General features: G+C 44.1%; 1 protein-coding gene across 1 annotated transcript in view; it reads right to left on the bottom strand.

Annotated features, from left to right (window-relative positions):
* Positions 1-21,605, bottom strand: part of IMMP1L (inner mitochondrial membrane peptidase subunit 1) — an 85,048-nt gene that overhangs the window by 28,182 nt on the left and 35,261 nt on the right. Inside the window, exons 2-3 of the mRNA XM_082270764.1 lie at positions 3,220-3,364; positions 2,528-2,616 (exon numbers count right to left, since the gene is read on the bottom strand). Coding sequence (XP_082126890.1) covers positions 2,528-2,616; positions 3,220-3,324 — 194 coding nt within the window. The 5' untranslated portion in view covers positions 3,325-3,364. The remainder of the gene's footprint in view (positions 1-2,527; positions 2,617-3,219; positions 3,365-21,605) is intronic.

Below are 21,605 nucleotides of genomic sequence, written 5' to 3'. Positions count from 1 at the left end.
ACATGGTTCCAGTAACCCAGGACCTTAGTCTGCTTCTCTACAGCAAACTGTTTGCAGGCTTTCTTGTGCATTATCTTTAGAAAAGGCTTCCTTCTGGGATGACAGCCATGCAGACCAATTTGATGCAGTGTGCGAAGTATGGTCTGAGCACTGACAGGCTAACAACCCCCCCCCCCCCCCCCCACACACACCCCTTCAACCTCTGCAGCAATGCTTGCAGCACTCATACGTATATTTCCCAAAGACAACCTCTGAATATGACACGGAGCACATGCAACTTCTTTGGTCAACCATGGAGAGGCCTATTCTAAGTGGAACCTGTCCTGTTAAACTGATATATGGTCTTGGCCACCGTGCTGCAGCTCCGTTTCAGGGTCAGCATCAAACAAATGCAGTGACACCACTCCAGGACTAAGCAGTAACAGACCACAGGTGCTCCGCTTTTCACTCTCTCTATCACTATCTCAGCAACTCTGCTGCTTCAACCAATGGCAGGTCCCCCTCCACTCTACCTGGCTGCGGTGCTTTGCCTTCCTCCCTAAAAGAAAACTGGCCGCACACCGCTGTTTCTTCCCAACGGCTGAAATGCTCCCTCCATCCGCTGCTGCCATGATGGAGCTAGTCTCAGGTAAGCAACATTCATTAGGTATTCATCTCCTGCTGAGCAGTGTGGTGTTGAGAGTAGCATGTGGAACCAAGGCATTCATCCCTCTGTGGTATAGAATGATTTAAGCATCCTCTTAGTAAACAGGCATATCAGCATATTAGGTAAACTGAAGTGCCTGCATTTACCAGTCTGAAGTCTACAAGAAGCTTAAAAACCAATGTAAGTCCAATATATAAGCTTAAAGCGGAGTTCCACCCATTTTTAATAGGTTGGATTACATAGATGTATGTAATCCCCTTTAAAACGACTTTTCCATTGGTAAAAGTCGTTTTAAAGGGGATTACATAGATGTAAAGTTACGAAAATGGGTGGAACTCCACTTTAAAATAGTGTATAACTCAAAAGCAAATACTATATTGAAGCTTACCATTTCTTAGTGTGTAAGTAATGTAATGTGAGAGCTGTAAGAGTTTTTTCTTTCTTATATTTTTTTTTATCTGCTGATCCAGCCAGTAAGTCTTAAAAAAAAAAAAAACAAGCTCTCAAGCCGAATGTGTAAGTTAAATGGATAAGACAAACCATTTAATACCGACAGGGGGGCTTATAATGGCAGGGGCAGACTGGCAACTTTCAGCCCAGGGGTAAGTACAAACCAGAGGCCTATGGTGCAGCGACTCAGCCCCCCTCCCACTCTCCCTCTTCCTATCCTCCTCCTGATCCCCATTCCAGGCTTAAGCCCTTCTCCAGGTACTCTCTACTCACTGGCTGAATCCGGGGTCCCAACCTGGCCAGCAGGGGGTGGTTGGGGGAGCTGGGGGAGCTCAGTTGGGGCTGACTTGGGGAGTTTCAAGTGGGTCATGGAACCGGCCTCTGCTCAGACACAGTTTACACCATCCATGCCGGGGAAGGAGGCCTGTGCTCTGTCCTTGTCTTCATCCTGCACTCAGTAGGTCAGTGGCAGGGACTTTTTACTTTTCTTCACCAGGAATCCTTTAGGCATGTCTGTGGGAGAAGCGGTGCAGCCTTCTTACAGGACATCAGAGCAGCCCAGGGGGCAATTGCCCCCCTGCCCCCCGGCCCAGTCCTCCCCTGTATAATGGTTAGTTTTTCAATTATTTAAAACCATTATCTGAAAAGGAAAACAAAAGCTGCTGTAACTGTTTATAAAGTATAAACTGGAGTTTGGCTTCTAAATATGCTAGTACAACACTGCCCTCCCCCCAGATTGTTAATGTTTCTGTCCAAATGGGTCTGTGCCTTCTTTCCGGGGGACAAGAAGAGCACTTTTACGTATCCAACATTCCGCTTCCCCATGCTCCAGCAGTGGACTGTTCCCCAGCGTCTTTCCATCCAATGCAGGTCAGAGCACCTTGGCCTGCCAGAGTGCAGGGGAGAAGAGGCTGCCAGAACTGGTGAAGCAGAGGAGCCTGCTGGAGCAAAGATCAAGTAAAATTGCTTACACAAGTCTCCTAGATATAAAGGATTTAACCCTTACAGTGCAAGCACGGGCCCACTGCCAGCACGTGCCCACTGCCAGCATGAGCATTTTTAATTTTCCTGGAGCTTGACTTTAAACAAGTCTAAGGTGGGTCACTGACTTCCATGCTTTCCTATTGGCCCATCAGAAATCTAGAAGTTCCACTGGCTAAAAGAAAAAGACAAACCAACCTTCAGCAGCAGGAGTTCCCCGCATTATCAGGGATCTCAAGAACATCTGAAAGTGTATGCCTCTAGGTTCTTGCACTTAAAAAATAAATAATAAAACAATTATCATGGGTCTTCTTGCCTATGCCAAATCCCCTCTCAAAGTATTTTAGTAGGGCCCTGTCTGCCCTGCCCATAAGACTCTAAGTAGGCTTTGGGCTAAAAAACCCCAAGTCTAGTCTATAGTCTGCTGCACACAATATAACATTTGCTTACCTATGAATTGAATATAGGTGCCGGCTTAAATTTTCACATATCAGAACATCATAATTCTGTATGGTTGGTTGCATAGAGGGTCCTGAACACTAGAGGGGGAACAAATAGTAAAATAAGAACAAGGAGCATGTATGCTGTAGTAGATTTTTTCATCAAACCTGGCCTGAGGGAAACAAAGTTGTCATTCTGTGAATACTAGTTGCCTGGCTGTGTCTGGCATCAATACATATTTTTACCACTGACCTAGAACAAGTATACAGGAAAAAAGAATTTGCACGTCAACTCCTGCATTTCCCTACAACTTCCAGGTCAATGACGTGCCAAATCCGGGAACAATACTGATACCTAGCCAGACAATCAACTTTTGAAAGGTTAACATGATATGTTCCAAAGTTTTTCTTTAGGTTAAACAATACTCAATGGCATCTTTTATATCAACCTGATCTTTTACATTTACTGTATATCCAAGAAAAAAAAAAAAAAAACACACAAAGCTTATATATTTCTATAAACTTCTACATTTCTGAACTTTGAGGTTTATAAATCTGTGAACCCTTGAAAATAAAATCTATTTCTTTTAACCCTGAATATACTGCAAGCTTTCCCCAAAATAAAGCATTAAAACGGTTTGCCCCCACAACAGAGGTATATAGTATCTGAAACTCACACCTATGCAAAAACCATTTACTTACTATGACTACTTCTCCAATATACTCAAATGTACAGTGCGCTATACAGCCATACTGGATGGTATACCCCAGTAAACCCAGCGTCTTTCCAACAACTCTTCTAAACATTGTCACAGAAGTTCTACCAGAGGGGTCCCGAACTGCCCACCTGTTCAAAAAAAAAAAAAAACAAGAAAAATGTGAAATATACTATACACAGGATCCTTTCTGTTAGCACATTTTATTTTAATATTAGAAGTAAAGCCAAAATAGTTTTCCCCAAGTTTGGACAGAGTAAGGCAGGGTTATAAACCATTATAAATTTGGGATTTTATTTCACTTTCAGCAATCACAGTAAAATGGGAAAAATAGAAAAAGGTGGAATCTTATTGGGCACAGACAACAATCAAAAAACTGACAAGTGTTCTAATCTCTCAATTCTATCCAAAATGTAATAAAAAGTTTTGCTCTTTGGTTATACCTTATATCAAAGTCTGGTCTTTGACAAGGGCAACAAAGAGAAATCAAGAAGAAAACAGAAGAAAATAAATTTGTGCCGGTAATGCATGACCCGAAGTTGAAAAGAATGGAACTACTTTGAGAATGGTTGAAGTATACAGATTTTTTTTTTTTTTTTTTGACAGAGTGGAGAGGGTTTTTATGGTTACCTCTGCCCCAGTCGGAAGAATTACCCTCTCTATTTGTCCTATTTACTATTATCAAAAGTTAAAGTAAAAAAAAATAAAAAATATTTTGGGCTGTCCCCATAACTACAGTAGAGGGGAAATCGTCCAATGGGGACACCAGTTCTTTGCAGGGATTACCTCTCACTTCCTGTTTTGGCTATGGGACAGAAAAAGTGAAGCTAAACATCCCCAATGTGACACTGATGGCACGCAAAAAAAAAAAAAGAAAAAAAAAAAATGTTTAGCCTATAGTTCTACTTTAAATCAATTCGTAACCATTTTTACCCTAATTTGCAGTATTTTACATGTACCAAAGTCAGTTTTGAGTGTAAATTACCCTCAACTGTAAAGCAAGAATGGCCACTTGCAAAGAGACCAACCAACATGTTTATTCAGTGGTTATCTACAGTTATTCAGAGAAGAAAGAGAGAGCAATCTTTTCTTTGCACAAACCAATCCTAAAGCCTCGTAAACGATTGTTGGCCATGCATTTTCGGCCAACGTCCGATCGGCCGATTGTCGGCTTGTTAGTATGATGCTTCCGACAACCGACTCCGACTTTTCGGCCGAACAAAATCTGGTGTGCAGGCTATAAAATTTTTGTTGGCCGTCAACAGAACGGCCGATTTTCTGTCAGTCAGTACAGATTTCGGCAGACAAAAATCTGATGAGCAAGACTGGGCATGCTCAGAGAAGAAAATACACACGGAAAGTAAACCAGCACATGACATCACTTCTGAAGTTGGTTTTTGTTGGCTGAGAAAATTTGTGTGCAGTCTAGAGCACATTTCAACCAACACAACAACACTGGACAAAAGACGGCCGATCGGTCGGCCAACAATCGTTGCGTGTGTACGAGGCTTAACGGACACTGGACAAATTGCTCTTTGAGAAATTGTCCCATATATAGCCTGCCTACATGTTCTCCCACAAGCAATAAATAAACTGCTTTGCAGAGAGACTTTTTAACTTCTCTTGAGATGGTTAAGCATTGGGAGAACCGGCCTAGGACTCAAGTCGGAGAATCGGTGGGGAAGTTTAGGTAGAATATTGACTGGGCAGGTTAGAAAACCTGATCTAATCACTATTTGATGGCTTTGGTCATTTCCATTAGTTCTCATCTATGTATACCTAAGCAGAAGGTTGTTGTTCACGAACCCACCAGTACCTGCTGTCTTTGAGTAGTAAAATTGTGCGTGCATGTATGAAACTCCAAATAAAACCAGCTTTAAAATGTTTGTGCAGACAAGATTTACAAATTGTTAAGCTTCAATATAATAAAAGGTTTCCTTTGGCCAGGTTCACACTGTTCCGATATAGAAGTCGGACACAACTTCCGATCTGCAGTGAGGAGGCCCTTGCTGGGAGGAGGCCCTTGTCCCCATCAACATGGGGGCACCTTGCCCCCATGTTGATGGGGACAAGGGCCTCCTCCCAGCAACTCCCAGATACCCACCCCTATGTGAATAAGTATGCCACCCCTGCCCCAAAGGAAACCCTCCCCCCATGTTGAGGGCATGTGGCCATGCATTGTTGAGGAGGGGGGGGGGGGGTCTGCAGGCATCATCCCCATATAGTTTTTTTAGAGCCAGTGTTTGACTCTCTTGCAATAGCAATCGGAGTGGCTCACAAGCCGCTTGATTGCTATTACAAGCAGTGGGAGGGGACCAGCTGTTTGTAATCATAACCCGGAATTTTTTTTTTAAATCAAAAGCATTCATAAACACGGACCTTGGTGCTTTGAATGCTTTTAAGTGCAGAGGAGGGATTTGGGTTCTTCTAGACCGCAGATCTCTCTATAAAGAGGACTGGTCAAATGCCTATAACTGTCACAAGGATGTTTACATTGCTTGTGACAGCAATTAAAAAAAAAAAAAAAAAAAAATGAAAGCAACAGTGTAAAAATAAAAAAAATCAAATATTTTAAAAATAAAAACAAAAGTAAAGTGCCCCAATGTTTGTGCGCAAAGGCCAATGTGCTCTTTGGTCCCGCACGCACACAGCGAACGTCCCACACATGAGGTATCACCACGAATGTCAGATCATTGACAGTAATTCTAGCACCAGACCACCTCTAAATCAAAAGTGGTGACCTGTAAAGCTTTTAAAGCATCGCCAATGTACAGTAAAATTTACCTAGTTAGTCGCCGTTGCACGGGCATGCGCAGTTTTAAAGAGTTACATGTTTTCTATTTACTTAGCGTAACATCTTTCATATTAAAAAAAAAAGTATATTTTTCCCAAAAAATTGCGTTTGAAAAACTACGGCCCTCTAGCTGTTGCGGAACTATACATCCCATGAGGCATTGGAAAACTAACATTCACAGACATGACTAGGCATAAGAATTGTAGTTCCTGAACACCTGGAGGGCCATAGTTTGAAGACCCCTGCTCTAGGGCCTCTAAAAAAAAAAAAAAAAAAAAAAAAAAAAAATCGATTTTTGTTTGTCCGTAAAATCCTTTTCTCTGAAGTTCATCGACGGACACAGTCTCTGTTCTTCATAACAGTAGGGTTATAAAAGCCCCCTACAGGAGTAGGACAATAGCAGAAAAAAAGTTCTGGCTACGCCTATGGGCAGTCCCAGAAGGCATACTCCCTCTCTCTGCAATAGGATGTCACTTTTGTAACAAAGCAATGTCAGAGAAAACAATCCCAACCCAACTTCAAAAAAGAGGGGCAGGTACTGCGTCCGTCAATGAACTTCAGAGAAAAGGATTATACAGTAAGACAAAAATCCAACTTTCTGTATCGTTCCATTGACGGACGCAGTCTCTGTTCTTATTAACAGTAGGGACGTCACAAAGCAGTGCCATAAAACATGAGGGGTGGGAACAGCAGAAAATAAATTCCCCAAGGCTGAACCATAGCCAACCAGGCAACAAAGAACTCATCAGAACAACAAGATGAGACCCACCTGAAAAACAAACAAACAAACATTAAAACACCCTTGAAGGGAGAAGGGAGACTAAAACCCCCTTAAAACGGCAGGCTGCAAAACTTTGCGGCCAAAGGAGGCATCTGCAAATGCCAGCACATCCACCTTATAAAACTTCGTGAAGGTATGAACAGACGATCAGGTAGCCGCCTTGCAAACCTGAACCACAGATGCCTAATGGCAAAAAGGCCCAGGAAGCATTAAGACCTGAGTAGAATATGCCTTAACAGAGAAAGGTGGAACCTGACCCTTAATTGAACAAGCCTGCACAACTGTCTGCCTAATCCATCTGGAAACAGTCGCAGGCAGCTCTTTCTTTGGTCCATACGTGAGTACAAAGAGCAAATCTGACTTCCGAAAAGACTCAGTAGTCGCCAATACACCCTGATTGACGAACCACATCCAAAGTATGCAGTGCAATTTCCTTAGGACACAAGGAGGGTAGCACAATGTCCTCATTTAGGTGGAAACTGGAAACCGCCTACGGAAGGAAGGACGAATCCGGACGAAGCACCACTTTATCCCTGTGAACCACCAGATCGGGAGAACAGGACAACGCCACCAGTTCCGACACCCTGCGTGCAGAAGTAATAGCCACCAACAGGGCCGCTGATAGGGCAGTACAACCGGCCCTATTGTACCGGGCCCGGCCCCCATCAGCTACACAGTGGGGCCCGGCCACATGACAGTTCGTTACTGCATTATTAAAAAAAAATGCTTTCTAAACTCCTCTCCTGCTTCTTCTTGCCTATGGAGTGTGTTATATCATTTTCCTGGGCCCCATCAGGTCTTCAGAGGGGCCCAGGAGGTGAGCGCAGTGGAGGGACTATTTCTTTATTTTCAATTAGTCCCGGCCGGCGGAGTGATACTGCAATTCTCCGTTCGGCTCTAGGCTGCTGTCCTGCCAAGATGTGAATAAGTTGAGCGGCTGACAGGGAGAAGCAGGAAGAGAGTGCAGCTGAAATGGACACATGGACACAGTGAGTGAAGAATAGTGCATAGAATCCTCACTGTGTCCAATTATATCACAGCATAGCAGGTTATCATTAGCATCACAAAAAGCAGGGGCTCTATCAATTCTCTGTGCCACACGGCTGTTGGGTGCTGACTTTGTCAACTTATGGCTGTACTGAGTTTTACAGACTGTAACAGAGCACAGCCATAACAAAGTCAGCACCTAACAGTCATGTGACACTGAGCCATGATAGAGCCCCTGCTTTTTGTGATGCCTGTGTGATTATCATAATGCTGATGATCATAGGACACAGTGAGATGCTACTTTACACTTCAGCTGGGGGAGCAGTAAACATGTGCAGTGGAGCTGCATTTTTACTGCCCCCCAAACCAATCCCCTTTAACTGCTTCCCTTCCAGCTACATACTGTACCAGTACGTCACTGGATTGGAAGGGTGATATCTTGGTCATTGCTACAGCAATGATCGACATCATTTTTTTCAGCCTCAGTGATTCTGCACACAGTAAAAGTAATCCTAGTGGCTAAGAAGTCACTGGATTAATTTTACAGGCAGTGACATCCCTGCCTTTACTGCCTTTAGGATGCAAACAGTAGCATCCAGTTCCTGAGACACAGTGAGAGTGTCATTCCTCCCACTGTGTGGCATCAGAAACCAGAAGCGATAAGGATTTTATCACTTCCAGTTACGGTCTCATGTAGCCATTACCGGTTTGAACAAGCATCTGATCAAACTGATCTTGATTTGATCAGATGCTTTGGAGGCCAGAGGACAGATATGGGGTCTAAAAGACCCCAGATAGCTCCATAAAGAGGACCTGTCATGGCTCATGCTGTTGTTGTTCATCCCTTGTGAAAGCAAAAAATAAAGATACAGTGTATGATTTTTTCTTTGTAAATAAATTAATAAAAATACAATTTAAAATAAATTTAAAATGCCCCCACTACTTTATGCTTATGCGCAATTGCGAACGCACACGTTGGCTCCGCAAGCATTTATATAAACGGCAACAAACCTGCATTTTATTTCAAGACGGGGTCAGGGGCGGGGCCATGGGTGTCATTAGGGGTTTGGTTGAAGGGGGCCCCGTCAGGTGGACTGTATGGGGCCCTATGATTTCTAACAGCGGCCCTGGCCACCAAGAAGGCCACCTTCTGAGATAAGGTAAGCAGGGGAATTTACCGAATATTTTCAAAGGGAGGTTTTTGAAGAACCGACAGCACCACATTAAAAAGGTCCCAAGATGGCAACGGAGGTCGCATCAGAGGTGCCAAGTGTCGCACTCCTGGGTAAAGCTACGCACCAGGGAATGGGAGGCTAATGGCCTTTGGAAGAAAATTGCCAAGGCCGAAACCTGACCCTTGATAGTACTCAAGGCCAATTTTTGATAAACTCCCTATTGAAGGAAGGCCAAGATCTGAGCCACCGAGTAGGAGCCCCAAGAAACTCACACCACGCAATACACAACTTCCACATACGATGATAGATCTTTACATTAGTCGCTTTTCTCACTTTAAGTAGAGTGGGAATCACTGCAGCATACAATCCCCAGTTTTTCAGCACCTTGCTTCAACAGCCAAGCTGTCAAAGCCAGTGACTGTAAGGCAGGATGGAAGATTGGCCCTTGAGACAGTAGATCCTCTTCAAGGAACATCTGCAACTAGCCTGACCAGGTCGGCATACCAAGCACGGCGAGGCCAGTCCGGCGCCACATGGATGATGGGAATCCCTTCCACCTCGATCCTGCGAAGAAGTTTTGGCAGCAACTTGAGAGGGGGGGGGGGGGGGGAAAGGCATACATCAGCTGATACTGACTCCACGGAGCCACCAGCGCGTCTGTGGCGTCTGCCAGAGGGTCCAGAGAGCGGGCCACAAACCTCTGCACTTTCCCGATGATCCGAGATGCCAACAGATCCACTTCTGGAGTGCCCCAACGAAGGCACAACTGGAACACATCCGGATGGAGAGACCATTCCCCTTGATCGCTCCTTGATCTCTACCAATTGAGTTAATCCGCCTGCCTATTTTCCACTCCTGGAATGTGAGCGGTGGAGAGAGCTGAAACAAAGCATTCCACCCACCGAAGGATGCCTGCCACCTCCAAGGCCACAAGGACACTTCTGGTGCCCCCTTGGTGATTGATAAGCCACAGCCGTGGCATTGTCTGATTGAATACACACTGGACAGCCCTGAAGGTACTCCGTCCAGTGGACTAGGCAAAGCCTGATCGCTCTCAGCTCCAGAACACTGATCGTTAACCGGGATTCTTCCAGGGCCCAGACCCCTTGAGCAGAAAGCTTGCCGAGAACACCTCTCCCACCCGGACAGACTGGCATCCATGGTGACAACTGTCCAATATAGGTGATTTTCCTTGTTTGAGCGTCGGGGACTGAAGCCACCATATCAGAGACCCCCTGGTCACCTGGTTCAGCTGGATCTGGTTGTCCAGGGTATTTGGATCTTTGTTCTATTTGAGAAGGATTTCCTTCTGGAGGATTCTCGTGTGGAATTGAGGGAAAGGGACCGCCTCGAAGGACAACACTATCAGTCCTAAAACTCTCATACAAGTCAGAAGGGACGATCATTTGCTGGACAGCAATAGCGGAATCGCAGTCTGGAGTTTTTGAAGTTTGTCAGGAGGAAGAAAACACCCGGGCTGAGGACCAAAGTCAGACCCAGATAATCCAGTCTCATGAAAGGGACCAGGGACGACTTCTGAAGGTTCAGAATCCACCTGAACTCCTCCAGACTTCTCATGGTGACCACGAAGTAGGTCACCAGCGCTGTGGGAGACTGCACAGAGAAGCAGATCATCCAGGTAACCCAGGACTGATATCCCCGGCTGGCATAACAATGCCAGGACCGGAGCCAACAACTTTGTGAAGACCCGAGGAGCAGAGGCGAGACCAAAGGGTAATGCCACAAACTGATAGTGATCCTCTCCCACAGACAAAACACAGGAACCGTTGAAGTCCTGCACATATTGGGATGTGAATATAGGCATCTTTGATGTCTATGGAGGCTATGAAATCCCCCTGATGTAGGGAAGCACCCACTGTGCGAACGGACTCCATCTTGAATTTTTGAACTCGCACAAAGCAATTGCATGCCTTTAGATCCAGAATCGGACGCACCTTGCCTTCCTTCCTGGGGACTGTAAACAGGTTTGAGTAAAAGTCCTGAAAGCGTTCTAAATACAGAACCGGAAATATTTATCCTTGTTGTAACATGTCCTGTATCGCCCCAAAGAGAGCCTGTAAGCGACCTGGGGACAGTTGCACTTTGGAAGGGAAGAATCTTATCGGAGGGACGGATCGAAATTCGATTTTGTAACCGAACCATATGACCTTGTGAACCCAGCACCCCCTAGGGACACATTTAACCCTATGATCTCCCCTGGTGTTAACCCCTTCCCTGCCAGTGTCACTAGTACAGTAACAGTGCAAATTTTTTAGCACTGATTACTGTGGTAATGTCACTGGTTCCCCCCAAAAGCGTAAAAAATGTCAGTTAGGTGTCCGATCTGTCCGCCGCAATGTCACAGTCCCACTAAAAATTGCTGATCACCATCATTACTAGTAAAAAAAACAAAAACAAATCTTTCCCTTCGTTTGTAGATGTGATAACTTTTGCGCTTATTGGGATTTTTTTTTCTACCAAAAATATGTAGCAGAATACATATTGGCCTAAAATGATGAAAAAAGTTGTTTTAATAATTTTTATTGGGAATGTTATAAAGCAAAAATATTGTTTCCCCAGAATTGTTGCTCTTGCTTATAGCGCTTAAAGCGGAGTTCCACCCTGGATTTGTTTTTTTTTTTTTTTTTAATACCCCCGGGACAGTCAGGGCTAGTGCATTCCACAATGGCTAGCCTCTGATCTGTCCCGGGTTGCACTTACCTGCAAGACGAAATACTTACCTTGCAAACGTCTTGTCCAGCGCTGCCATCTCAGATGTGGGCAGCTTGAAGCCAGCGCGTCCTCTTCGTCGTCTTCTTCCGCCTTCTGTGGTCCCACGATGCTCTGCGCCGGCCCCGACGTCACTTCCGGGTCGCGCGCGTCACCCCTCCACAGCTTCTGGGCATGCCCAGAAGCTGTTTAGAAGGGGATGACGCGCGCGCCCCGGAACTGACGTCGGGGCCGGTGCAGGCGCAATGATTCCTGGGAGCTATGACGTTCAGCTCCCAGGAATCATTGCAAAGCCAGGAAGTGACGACGGGCCGCGGCCGAGGAAGGAGGAAGAAGGAAGTAAGGTAAGTATATTTTCTTCGCTACGAGGTAAGTAAAAAAAAAAAAAATATGCGATTATCCATTTCTTTTTCAGGTGACCCGGAGCGAGAAGATGGAGGTAAGTATAAAAATAGGGTGGAACTCCACTTTAAATAAAAAAAAAAAAAAAAAAAATTGCAGAGGTGATCAAATACCACCAAATTAAAAAACTATTTATGGGGAAAAAAAAAGGACATTTTATTTGGGTACAGAATTGCATGACCGCGCAATCGTCCGTTAAAGTAACGCAGTGCCGTATCGCAAAAAATGGCCTGGTCATTAAGGGGGTAAAACCTTCCAGTCCAGGGGTGGCTAATTTGCCAGAAAAAAAAAAGAAAAAAAAACTGTCACCTTGGAGGAATTGGTTTTGAAGGAGTATACTTTAGTTTAAATGAATGAAATTTGTCAGTTATTTCACCTTAGATTTGTGGACATCATATACAGAACAGACTGAACACCAGATATAAAACATGTATCTCTATCATATAGTAGTCATTTTCTACTACAGTGGGCAATATCAGCTTCTGATACTAAGGACGTATTTACTTTTTCCATAACACACCATTACGTTTATTTATATTTTTGTCAAATAGATCACCTTAATCTGTGAACATTTCATGTAAACTGTGGGAATGGTTACATACATTCAAAAAGCTATAAAATGAACACATTTAGTTTAATGCAAAGGTTCTTTTAAAATGGAAGTCTTGAATTAAAGTTGTAGGAAAGTAAAACTCCTCCCCCTGTAGTGGAGCTTGCCCCCACACTACAAGGGTAAAATGCTAGATTACACCTAGAGAACTTGGAAAAGCAAGTTTTACTTACCCAAGCCTGCGCACTGCAAAGCCAGTTCCCGTCGTCTCTTTTCCCCTATGTCCTGACAAGTCAGATGCCACCAACACCCATACAGGACTCGTAACTCTGCAATGGATGTGAGGATGCTTAGGAACAGTCTGACAATGGCAGAAGGAGTGGGTAGGGGCAGGCTAGCCCTTATACCTTAGCAACCTGGGATTTTTGTAATTACCGTAAAATCCATTTCTCTTTCGACGAACACAGTGCTCCATAAATCATAACTACAGGGTTATATTGCCTCCTCCAGGAGTAGAACTAGGCAGAACAAAACACACTTGGCTACGCCCATGGACTGTCCTCAGCTTGGTATATAACCCCCCTCACTGCTCTAGGTAATTAGTTACCAAGCAGTATTAGAAGTATCAGAACTCAATAGAGGGGTGGGTGCTGTGTCCGTGTCAGAGAAATGGATTTTACGGTAAGTACAAAAATTAAAATTTTCTTTCGTTCATTGACGGACACAGCGCTCCATAAATAACTAATGGGATGTCCAAAATCAGTGCCAAAAGGAAAATGAGGGGTGGGGAAAATAACCCAAAGCTAAACATAGGAGCCCTTAATCAGGACATAAGATCCCTTAACCCGGGTCACAGGAACCCTGTCTGAAAAAAAAAAAAAAAAAAAAAAGTTTAAAGAAAAACAACCCTCAAGAGGAAACAGCCCCTCCTAAACAGCAGCCTGCAAAACTTTGTGGCCAAAAGAAGCATCCACAGATGCCAAAGTATCTACCTTATAGAATTTTGTGTTTGCCTTGCAAACTTGCGATATTGATGCCTGATGACGGAAGGCCCACTCATCGCCCAAGTAGAATGCGCCGTGACAGGGAAAGGTGGAATCTGACCTTTAATGGAATAGGCCTGAGTTACTGTCTGTCTGATCCATCTGGAGATGGTAGCCGAAGTGGCCACCCCTTTTCTTGGTCCGTCCGTAACCACAAAAAGTGTCTGACCCTCTGAAAGGACTCCGTAGCTGCCAGATAACACCCAAAATGCACGAACCACATCCAAGGTATGCAAAGCAAATTCTTTGGGATGAGCCAGATGGGGCACAAGGAAGGCAACACAATGTCCTCATTCAAATGAAAGTCAGAGACCACTTTGGGCAAGAATGATGGACAGGGACGAAGAACCACTTTATCCCTATGGTCCACTAAACAGGGACTGCGACAGGATAATGCCGCCAATTTCCGATAACCTGCGGGCCGAGGTACCTGGCTTTCAACAGCCAAGCCATTAAAACCAGCGACTGTAAAGCAGGATAGAAGATCAGCCCTTGGGACAACTGGTCTTCTCTTGAGAGGAACCCCGCAAGAGACATTTATGGCCACCAGACTGATTGGAAGATCCTCGCCCTTGATTCCTCACAGTAAATTGCGGAAGAAACCTGAGCCGAGGATGATACTGGCCTTACCGCACCCCTTGGACATCTGCAGCGTCTGCCACAGGAACCCGTGATCTCGCCACAAACCTCGATATCCTCCTGCGGAGCCGAACCTGCATGTAGGACTATGCAAACAGAACTGTCTTGAAGGTGGATACCATCAGACTCCGAACCTGTATGCAAAATGGGCGAGAGAACTATCTGCATGACAGCAATCGGTGAATCATGGCCTGTGGTTCCTGAAGTTTGTCTAGAGGAAGGTCGACCCTGCTCAGAATTTGAATCAGACCTAGCTAAATCAATTCCATTGACAGGGATAGGGGGACCTTCGGTAGTTTAAACATCACCTAAACCTTTGCAGGAAATAAATCCGCACAAGGAGACTTATTAGACCTAAATAACCTGAAAAGGGACAAGCTTTGTCCCACTTTCTGGGTACCCCTAAAAGAATAATTTCATAGATCCCCTTGATGCTCATGAAGGAGGTCCACGAGGCCGGAAACCAGTGAAGATGTCCCCATAACCCTAATAATGGGTGAGGGCAGACCTTCATGCTGAAGGGGTCTTCTCTGCGGGTCCGGCGAATCTAGCTCTAGGCTTACCAGACCAAGGATGCTTGCAAACTCCTGGGGAAGATTTAAAAAGATGTATTTCCCTTTTTCTCCGTCCCAGAAGTACTAAAAAATATTCTATGTGCCGATAAGGAGGGCCCCCCAGGCTACTTCCCTTTCCTAGACTATGGCAGGAAGGTACTGTTCTACCCCACGTGATACCCTTAATGAGGTCACCAAGGTAGGCTGAAACAGGCAATCGCCTTGAAAGTGCAGATCAATGAACGCTTTCTAAAGCAGGCCATAGACGATTCGAATTTCGTACGATTTATCGTTCGATAAACGAAAGTGGCACTCGTGCACATCATCGAGTGTACCATCAATGTGAGCCGAAAATCGTACGACAAAACACTATTTTTTGTGCCTTTTAACCACATCTCTACCGGACACACTCCCTACTGTTCTGTGTTTTGTTAGGCAAAATCATACAACTCCCCCACTAATGATACGAAATTCGGCCGATTTTCGCAAAAAAACCCAACATGTTGGATATGTGAATTTTTGCTGTCGTACGAAAATCGAACGTTTTACATACCACACTAACGATACGAAAATCGTTCGATAACACTGCCATTTACGATTTTCGAACGAAATTCGAATCGTCTATGGCCTGCTTTAGAGGCTTGGTCTGCAGACCAATTCTTAAGCCGCAGCAAGCGCCTAATCACCACTGCTGAAACAAAGTTTGGACAGCACAGGAGTTGTATTCAAAGCTGCATCACAAATAAACTGCAGCCCATTGACCAACTGGTCCACTAAATCAACATAAACAGCGGGGACCTGCTCACCCTCCAGGCCCTGGCGCAAAAGCTTGGCCCATTCAGGTAGGGTCTTATGTTGGCCATACACTATACGAAAAATCATTCAAACTATTTTTTTTAAAAACAAACACTCGGCCATGAGAGCAGACGATCGTACCTTCATGTAATGACCGAATTTTGATTGATAAATTGTTCAATTGGCATAAACGAATCAGTTTTTCGTTCATTTTGTCACAAATGCCTAATGCAAACAGTTTGAGCGAGAAACACACTGACCTTTCAATTTACCGTTCATTCGCCTGAATTTTCCAAACTGTTCCTCCGATTTTTCAGCTCTGAAAAGTTAAAACCGATTTTCTATTTGTGCCCATTAACCGGACGAAAAAGGAACGGACCAAATGACAGATTTTCGAACGATTTTTCGCTAGTGTATGGCCAGCAGTAGACACCAGGGCTGAGGCAAAGACTGGCAGCAATATCGAACCAGCCATACTAAAACATGCTGCGTGCCACAATCTCCGCTTTCCTGTCAGCCGGGTCCTTAAAGGACGGGGATTCCTCTACTGCAGTGGTTCTTAACCTGGGTTCGATCGAACCCCAGGGGTTCGGTGAGTCAGTCTTGCGGGTTCGGCAGAGGTCAAGACACACACCCGACTCATATGATTCGTGATGACATGCCCCACTCATTGGCTGCAGGTGATCACGCAACATCGCTTGGCCTTTCTGTGCTGCAGGGAATTTGGCGAATTAAAACTGTCGTGATGGTACGTCGTGTGATTTCTTTCTTAATATTTTAATCCCTTCATACTAACTATGTCGAGCAAAAAAAGAAAGTGGTCGGACGAATATGTACAATATGGATTCACATGTATAACGGAACATGATGGGAGTCAGCGTCCTAACTGCATGATTTGCAATGCCAAGTTGAGCAATTCAAGTCTAGCATCGGCAAAACTAAGAGAACACTTCCTTAAGCACAACGCTCTCAACGTTTTGGTGTCAACAAATGGTAACGTACCCTGTTATTGCTAAGAAAGCTCTGGAGATTTTCATACCGTTTGTTACAACATATCTTTGCGAGCAATCCTTTGAGGATGCTGGACATAAAAACGAAGAAAAGGAACAGACTTTGTTGCGAAAATGACATGAGAGTGGCACTTGCCAAGGTAAAGCCGTGCATTTCTGAACTGGTCTCTGAAAGACAACAGAAGTCACACTGATTTGCAGTAAATATTCATTATTATAATAGTTTTTGTTTTTGTGTGAAAATCATGTTTTAATGGTTTTGTTCTTTGTTCTTAATGGTTTTGTTCATTTTGTGCACCTATGTATAAATATATACCTATGTTTTGAATTTGAAAAAATCGTATTTTATTTTTCCAATTAAGAAGGGTTCGGTGAAAGCGCATATGAAACTGGTGGGGTTCAGTACCTCCAACAAGGTTAAGAACCACTGCTCTACTGGGATCATGGTAGCTTTGTTCAACCTGGAAATAGGAGGGTCCACCACTGGTGGACTAGTCCACTTTTTTTAAAAGGGACTCCTCAAAAGGGTAACGTAATGCAAAATGTTTGGGGACCCTAAAAGGGTAATTTTGGTTGTTCCCATTTCTTACAGGAAAACCTGTCAAAATAAGGCACATAAGGAAACACCTTTGGAGTGCGAGGGAACATATGTGTACCAAACGACACAGTCATGTCCGTGCCTACATGAACCACATTCTCCATTTTTAAGGTCTCACTCAATGCAGTGATAATTGCATCTACCAGTGCTTTTTAATTAGCTGCTGTGACCATGGAGGAATCATCCTCACTAATTGGATGGATCGGAGAATGTGATATTAAGCCCTCCTGGACGGGCCACGTCCACAGCGGCATCAGGTTGAGAATCAGATGAGACAGACTGAGCGGGGAAAGGCGGGAGGCACTTGCTCCTGAGCCTTTGCCCACATGCCACTTCTACCTGGGACACAAAGGACTGCAGGACCACAGTGAGAGCAACCATGGGAAGCTAGGGTTCCGAGGGACCTGACATCTCCACGAGGGGGGTCAGTGGGGGGAGATGTGACTCTGAGGCGCAATAAGGAAAGGGAAGACCTTGCAGTACAAAAACGATCATTTGGCACCACTTTTCATACCCCTTAAGATTTTCCACATTTTGTCATGTTACAACCAAAAACAAATGTATTTTATTGTGATTTTATGTGATAGAATAACACAAAGTGGCACATAATTGTGAAGTGGTAGGAAAATGATAAATGGTGTTCAAAATCTTTTACAAATAAATATCTGAAAAGTGTGGCGTGCATTTGTATTCAATTACAGCTGCAAGTCTTTTTGGGGATGTCTCTTCCAGTTTTGCACATCTAAAAGAGTGACATTTTTTTGCCCATTCTGTTTTGCAGAATAGCTCAATTAGTCAGATTGGATGGAGAGCATCTGAACAGCAATTTTCAAGTCTTGCCACAGATTCTCATTTTGATTTAGGTCTGGACTTTGACAGAGCCATTCTAACACATGAATATGCTTTGATCTAAACCATGCCATTGTAACTCTGGCTGTATGTTCAGGGTCGTTGTCCTGCTGGAAGGTGAACCTCCACCCCAGTCTCAAGTCTTTTGCAGACTAACAGGTTTTCTTCTAAGATTGCCCTGTATTTCGGTCCATCCATCTTCCCATCAACTTTGACCAGCCTCCCTGTCCCTGCTTAAGAAATGCATCCGCACAACATTAAGCAGTCACCACCATGTTTCACGGTGGGGATTGTGTGTTCAGGGTGATGTGTAGTGTTAGTCTTCCGCCACACATAGCATTTTGCTTTTAGGCCGAAAGGGTCAATTTTGGTCTTATCTGACCAAAGCACCTTCTTCCACATGTTTGCTGTGTCCCCCACATGACTTCTCACAAACAGGACTTCTTCTGGCTTTCTTTCAACAATGGTTTTCTTCTTGCCCCTCTTCCATAAAGGCCATATTTGTGGAGTGCACAACTAAAAGTTGTCCTGTGGACAGATTATCCCACCTGAGCTGTGGATCCTTTAGCTCCTCCAGAGTTACCATGGGCCTCTTGGCTGAGTCTCTGATTAATGTTCTCCTTGCCTGGTCTGTCAGTTTAGGTGGACCGCCATGTCTAGTGAACAGTGCCCTGTGAGATGTTCAAAGCTTGGGATATTTTTTTTTTTTTATAACCCAGCCCTGCTTTAAATGTCACCACAACGTTATCCCTGACTTGTATGGCAGTGCTTCTGTGCAGTAACATGGTTTTCTCGGGTCTTTCTCCCAAGGAACTCCAGTGGGAGTGGCTCACATTCCTCTACTGGTTGAGTTTGGGAGGGAAGGAGCGGGGCTTCACACAGACCATGGAAATTAAAAGGGAGGGAGGGAGGAAGGGAAGGGGAGGATGGAGCTGGATGACTGAGGCACATAAACTGACCATGCCATCAGAGATCAGCAGCCATGATTAGCATTGTCAGTTTACAGAGGGGAAGATCAGAACAGGCAGGATCAACCTGTGCCATCTCATGACTTAAAAAGGCACAGGAGCATTTTTTGTTGGGGGGGGCGGGGGGTTACAACCATTTCCAAGTAAAGCTAAGGCATGCTGCAGATTAAAGATAGATCTCTATACATACACACAAACCTGCTGTTTTTTCCATGGCGATACTCTGATGCCTATCGGTATTGACAGTCAATTGCTACTCCTTGTGAAGGGAATTGTTGCCTATTCGCTTTCATTTTGGTTCTTGGAAAAAACTTGACTAAAACAGGTTGAATTAAAATAAAAGAACTGAAGAGCTAAAAAAGGATTATAGAGCTACATTAGTTTGTGTCTTTTAAATCTGTCCAAGTTGCACTTTAAATAAGCTTGAATAGCTATAAAATCTAGCTAGCGATAAAAATAATGTATTCTGTAAAGACGAACAGAAAATAGCAAGCAGCAGTGTAGAACTTAAAAAGACAATTTACAACCTGCGTCTAGCAGTATTGCAGCAGGAAGTTAAACAAGTTCTAGCATTCCATGCCGCGGGCCCAGACATGGACCATATTCTCTTATGAATATTTTGTGCCCTGTGTCACATGATTTTCTTTATTACATTTATAAAAATTAATAACAGTACGCGGGGGGCAGACACTGCTCCGAGGCTTGTGAATGGCATCCGGAAGATGGGAAGGGATTATTTAGCAGTTACTGCCAGTTAAAGCGCTAGGTGAGTGATTTTTTTTTCTCCCCCCTGCGCTGAAGGTGTTACAGATAATCCCATTACACCCGTAGTAAATCTTGCAGACATCAAAATTATCAGCGACGTTCCTTTTCATCCCATCCCTTCCGAGTGACTGGAAGGAGCTTCACCTAAATGAAGTCAAATCCACATGCAGCTGCTGTTTTAGCTGCGGAGAATGCCAATCGCCTTCCAATTCTGCTGTGCTGGTGGGCCCCCTATTCCCTGTCCAATAATACATCTGTTAAGAAATCCTACAGCTACAAATCAACTTTAATCCTGCCAGGGACCTCATGTAGGTCTCCTCTTCCAAAAAAAAAAAAAAAAAAAAGGGGAGGCAGCAGGCTCTTTCTTGCTTGTCTATCTCCAACGCTGTCAGGGGAATACCCTTTAAATCCCAGACCTACTTAAAAGACTAAGCCGAGGATCACAAAACATGACCTCTAAAACCTTGATATGACTATATTGTGACCCGGAGGCATTCACTCTAGATGAAGATTAGAACTTTGCATAATAAGATTACACAGCAAGTGAATGATATCAAGGGACTCCCATATGCAGCCTCCTGGTTTTCTGCAGGCTTACAATATGCCATGTAGACGCAAAGGAGCCTGCCCTTTCTAGGCAAAATAAAATAGATCCACATAAATTAGCCCCTGGCTTTATAAATCCCCTATTACATCTCTCGTTGACAGCTCCTCAGAGAATTCCATTGTGGCTGGTCCAGGCCTTTTACTCAATGCAGTTGGTCAAATAAAGAGAGATGGGGAAAAATGAAGTCATCAAGTCGGGGAATGAAAAAAAAAAAAAATCACCATTGTTCAGAGGGTAATCTCGGATTACAACAGGGAACATAATAAAATTAAGAAATCGATGCAAGGCTTTGACATCTGCGGGTGTTCAACAATGCTGTGGGAAATGGGAAGCAAGGCTGCAGTTCATAAAGGTCTTTATAAAACCATAGAGCGAAATAACGTGACGTAACCCATGGCAACCAGATGTCAACAAAGTAGCATGATCTATGCAATAAGAGATCATTTCCGACTGGTGACTGATTGTTACTGCACAACATTCACACCAGACTGTTCAAGGAATATACAGTGGGTATAGAAAAGAATCACCCCCCTTTAAAATAATCACATTTAGTTGCTTTGCAGCCTAAACTGAGAACGGTTTTAGCCAGCTGTATTTACTAGTGCAACTTAGAACATAACAATTGAAAGATAACTGCAACATGTCAGAAAAAAAGCCCAAAAAAATTCCAAAAAAGAATCACTGAGTTGGAAAAAGGATTGCCCCCCTTGTGTCAGTATTTTGTTGAATCACCTTTAGTCTGTTGGGATATGTCTCTACTAACTTTGCACATCTAGACTTTGCAATATTTGCCCACTGTTCTTGCAGAACTGCTGAAGTTCATTTATATTGATGGTGACCATTTGTGGACTGCAGTCTTCAAGTAATTTCACAGATTTTTAATGGGGTTTAAGTCTGGGCTCTGACTAGGCCATGCAAGGACATTCATCTTTTTTCTCCTTCAACCACTGTGTGGTCATTTTTGCTGTGTGCTTTAGGTTATTGTCATGTTGGAAGGTAAACCTCCTTCCCCTTGACAACTTTCTGGCAGATAAACCATCTTCCCATTGACAACTTGGTGGCAGAGGGCAGCTGATTTTCCTCAATTTGACAGTATTTTCCTCTTCCATTTTTCTTCTATCCTGA

This window comes from Pelophylax lessonae (assembly GCF_965119305.1).
Source record: "Pelophylax lessonae genome assembly, chromosome: 10".
Lineage (NCBI taxonomy): Eukaryota > Metazoa > Chordata > Amphibia > Anura > Ranidae > Pelophylax > Pelophylax lessonae.
The sequence above is the reverse complement of the archived record's forward strand: the minus strand, read 5'-3'. Positions and strand labels throughout refer to the sequence as shown.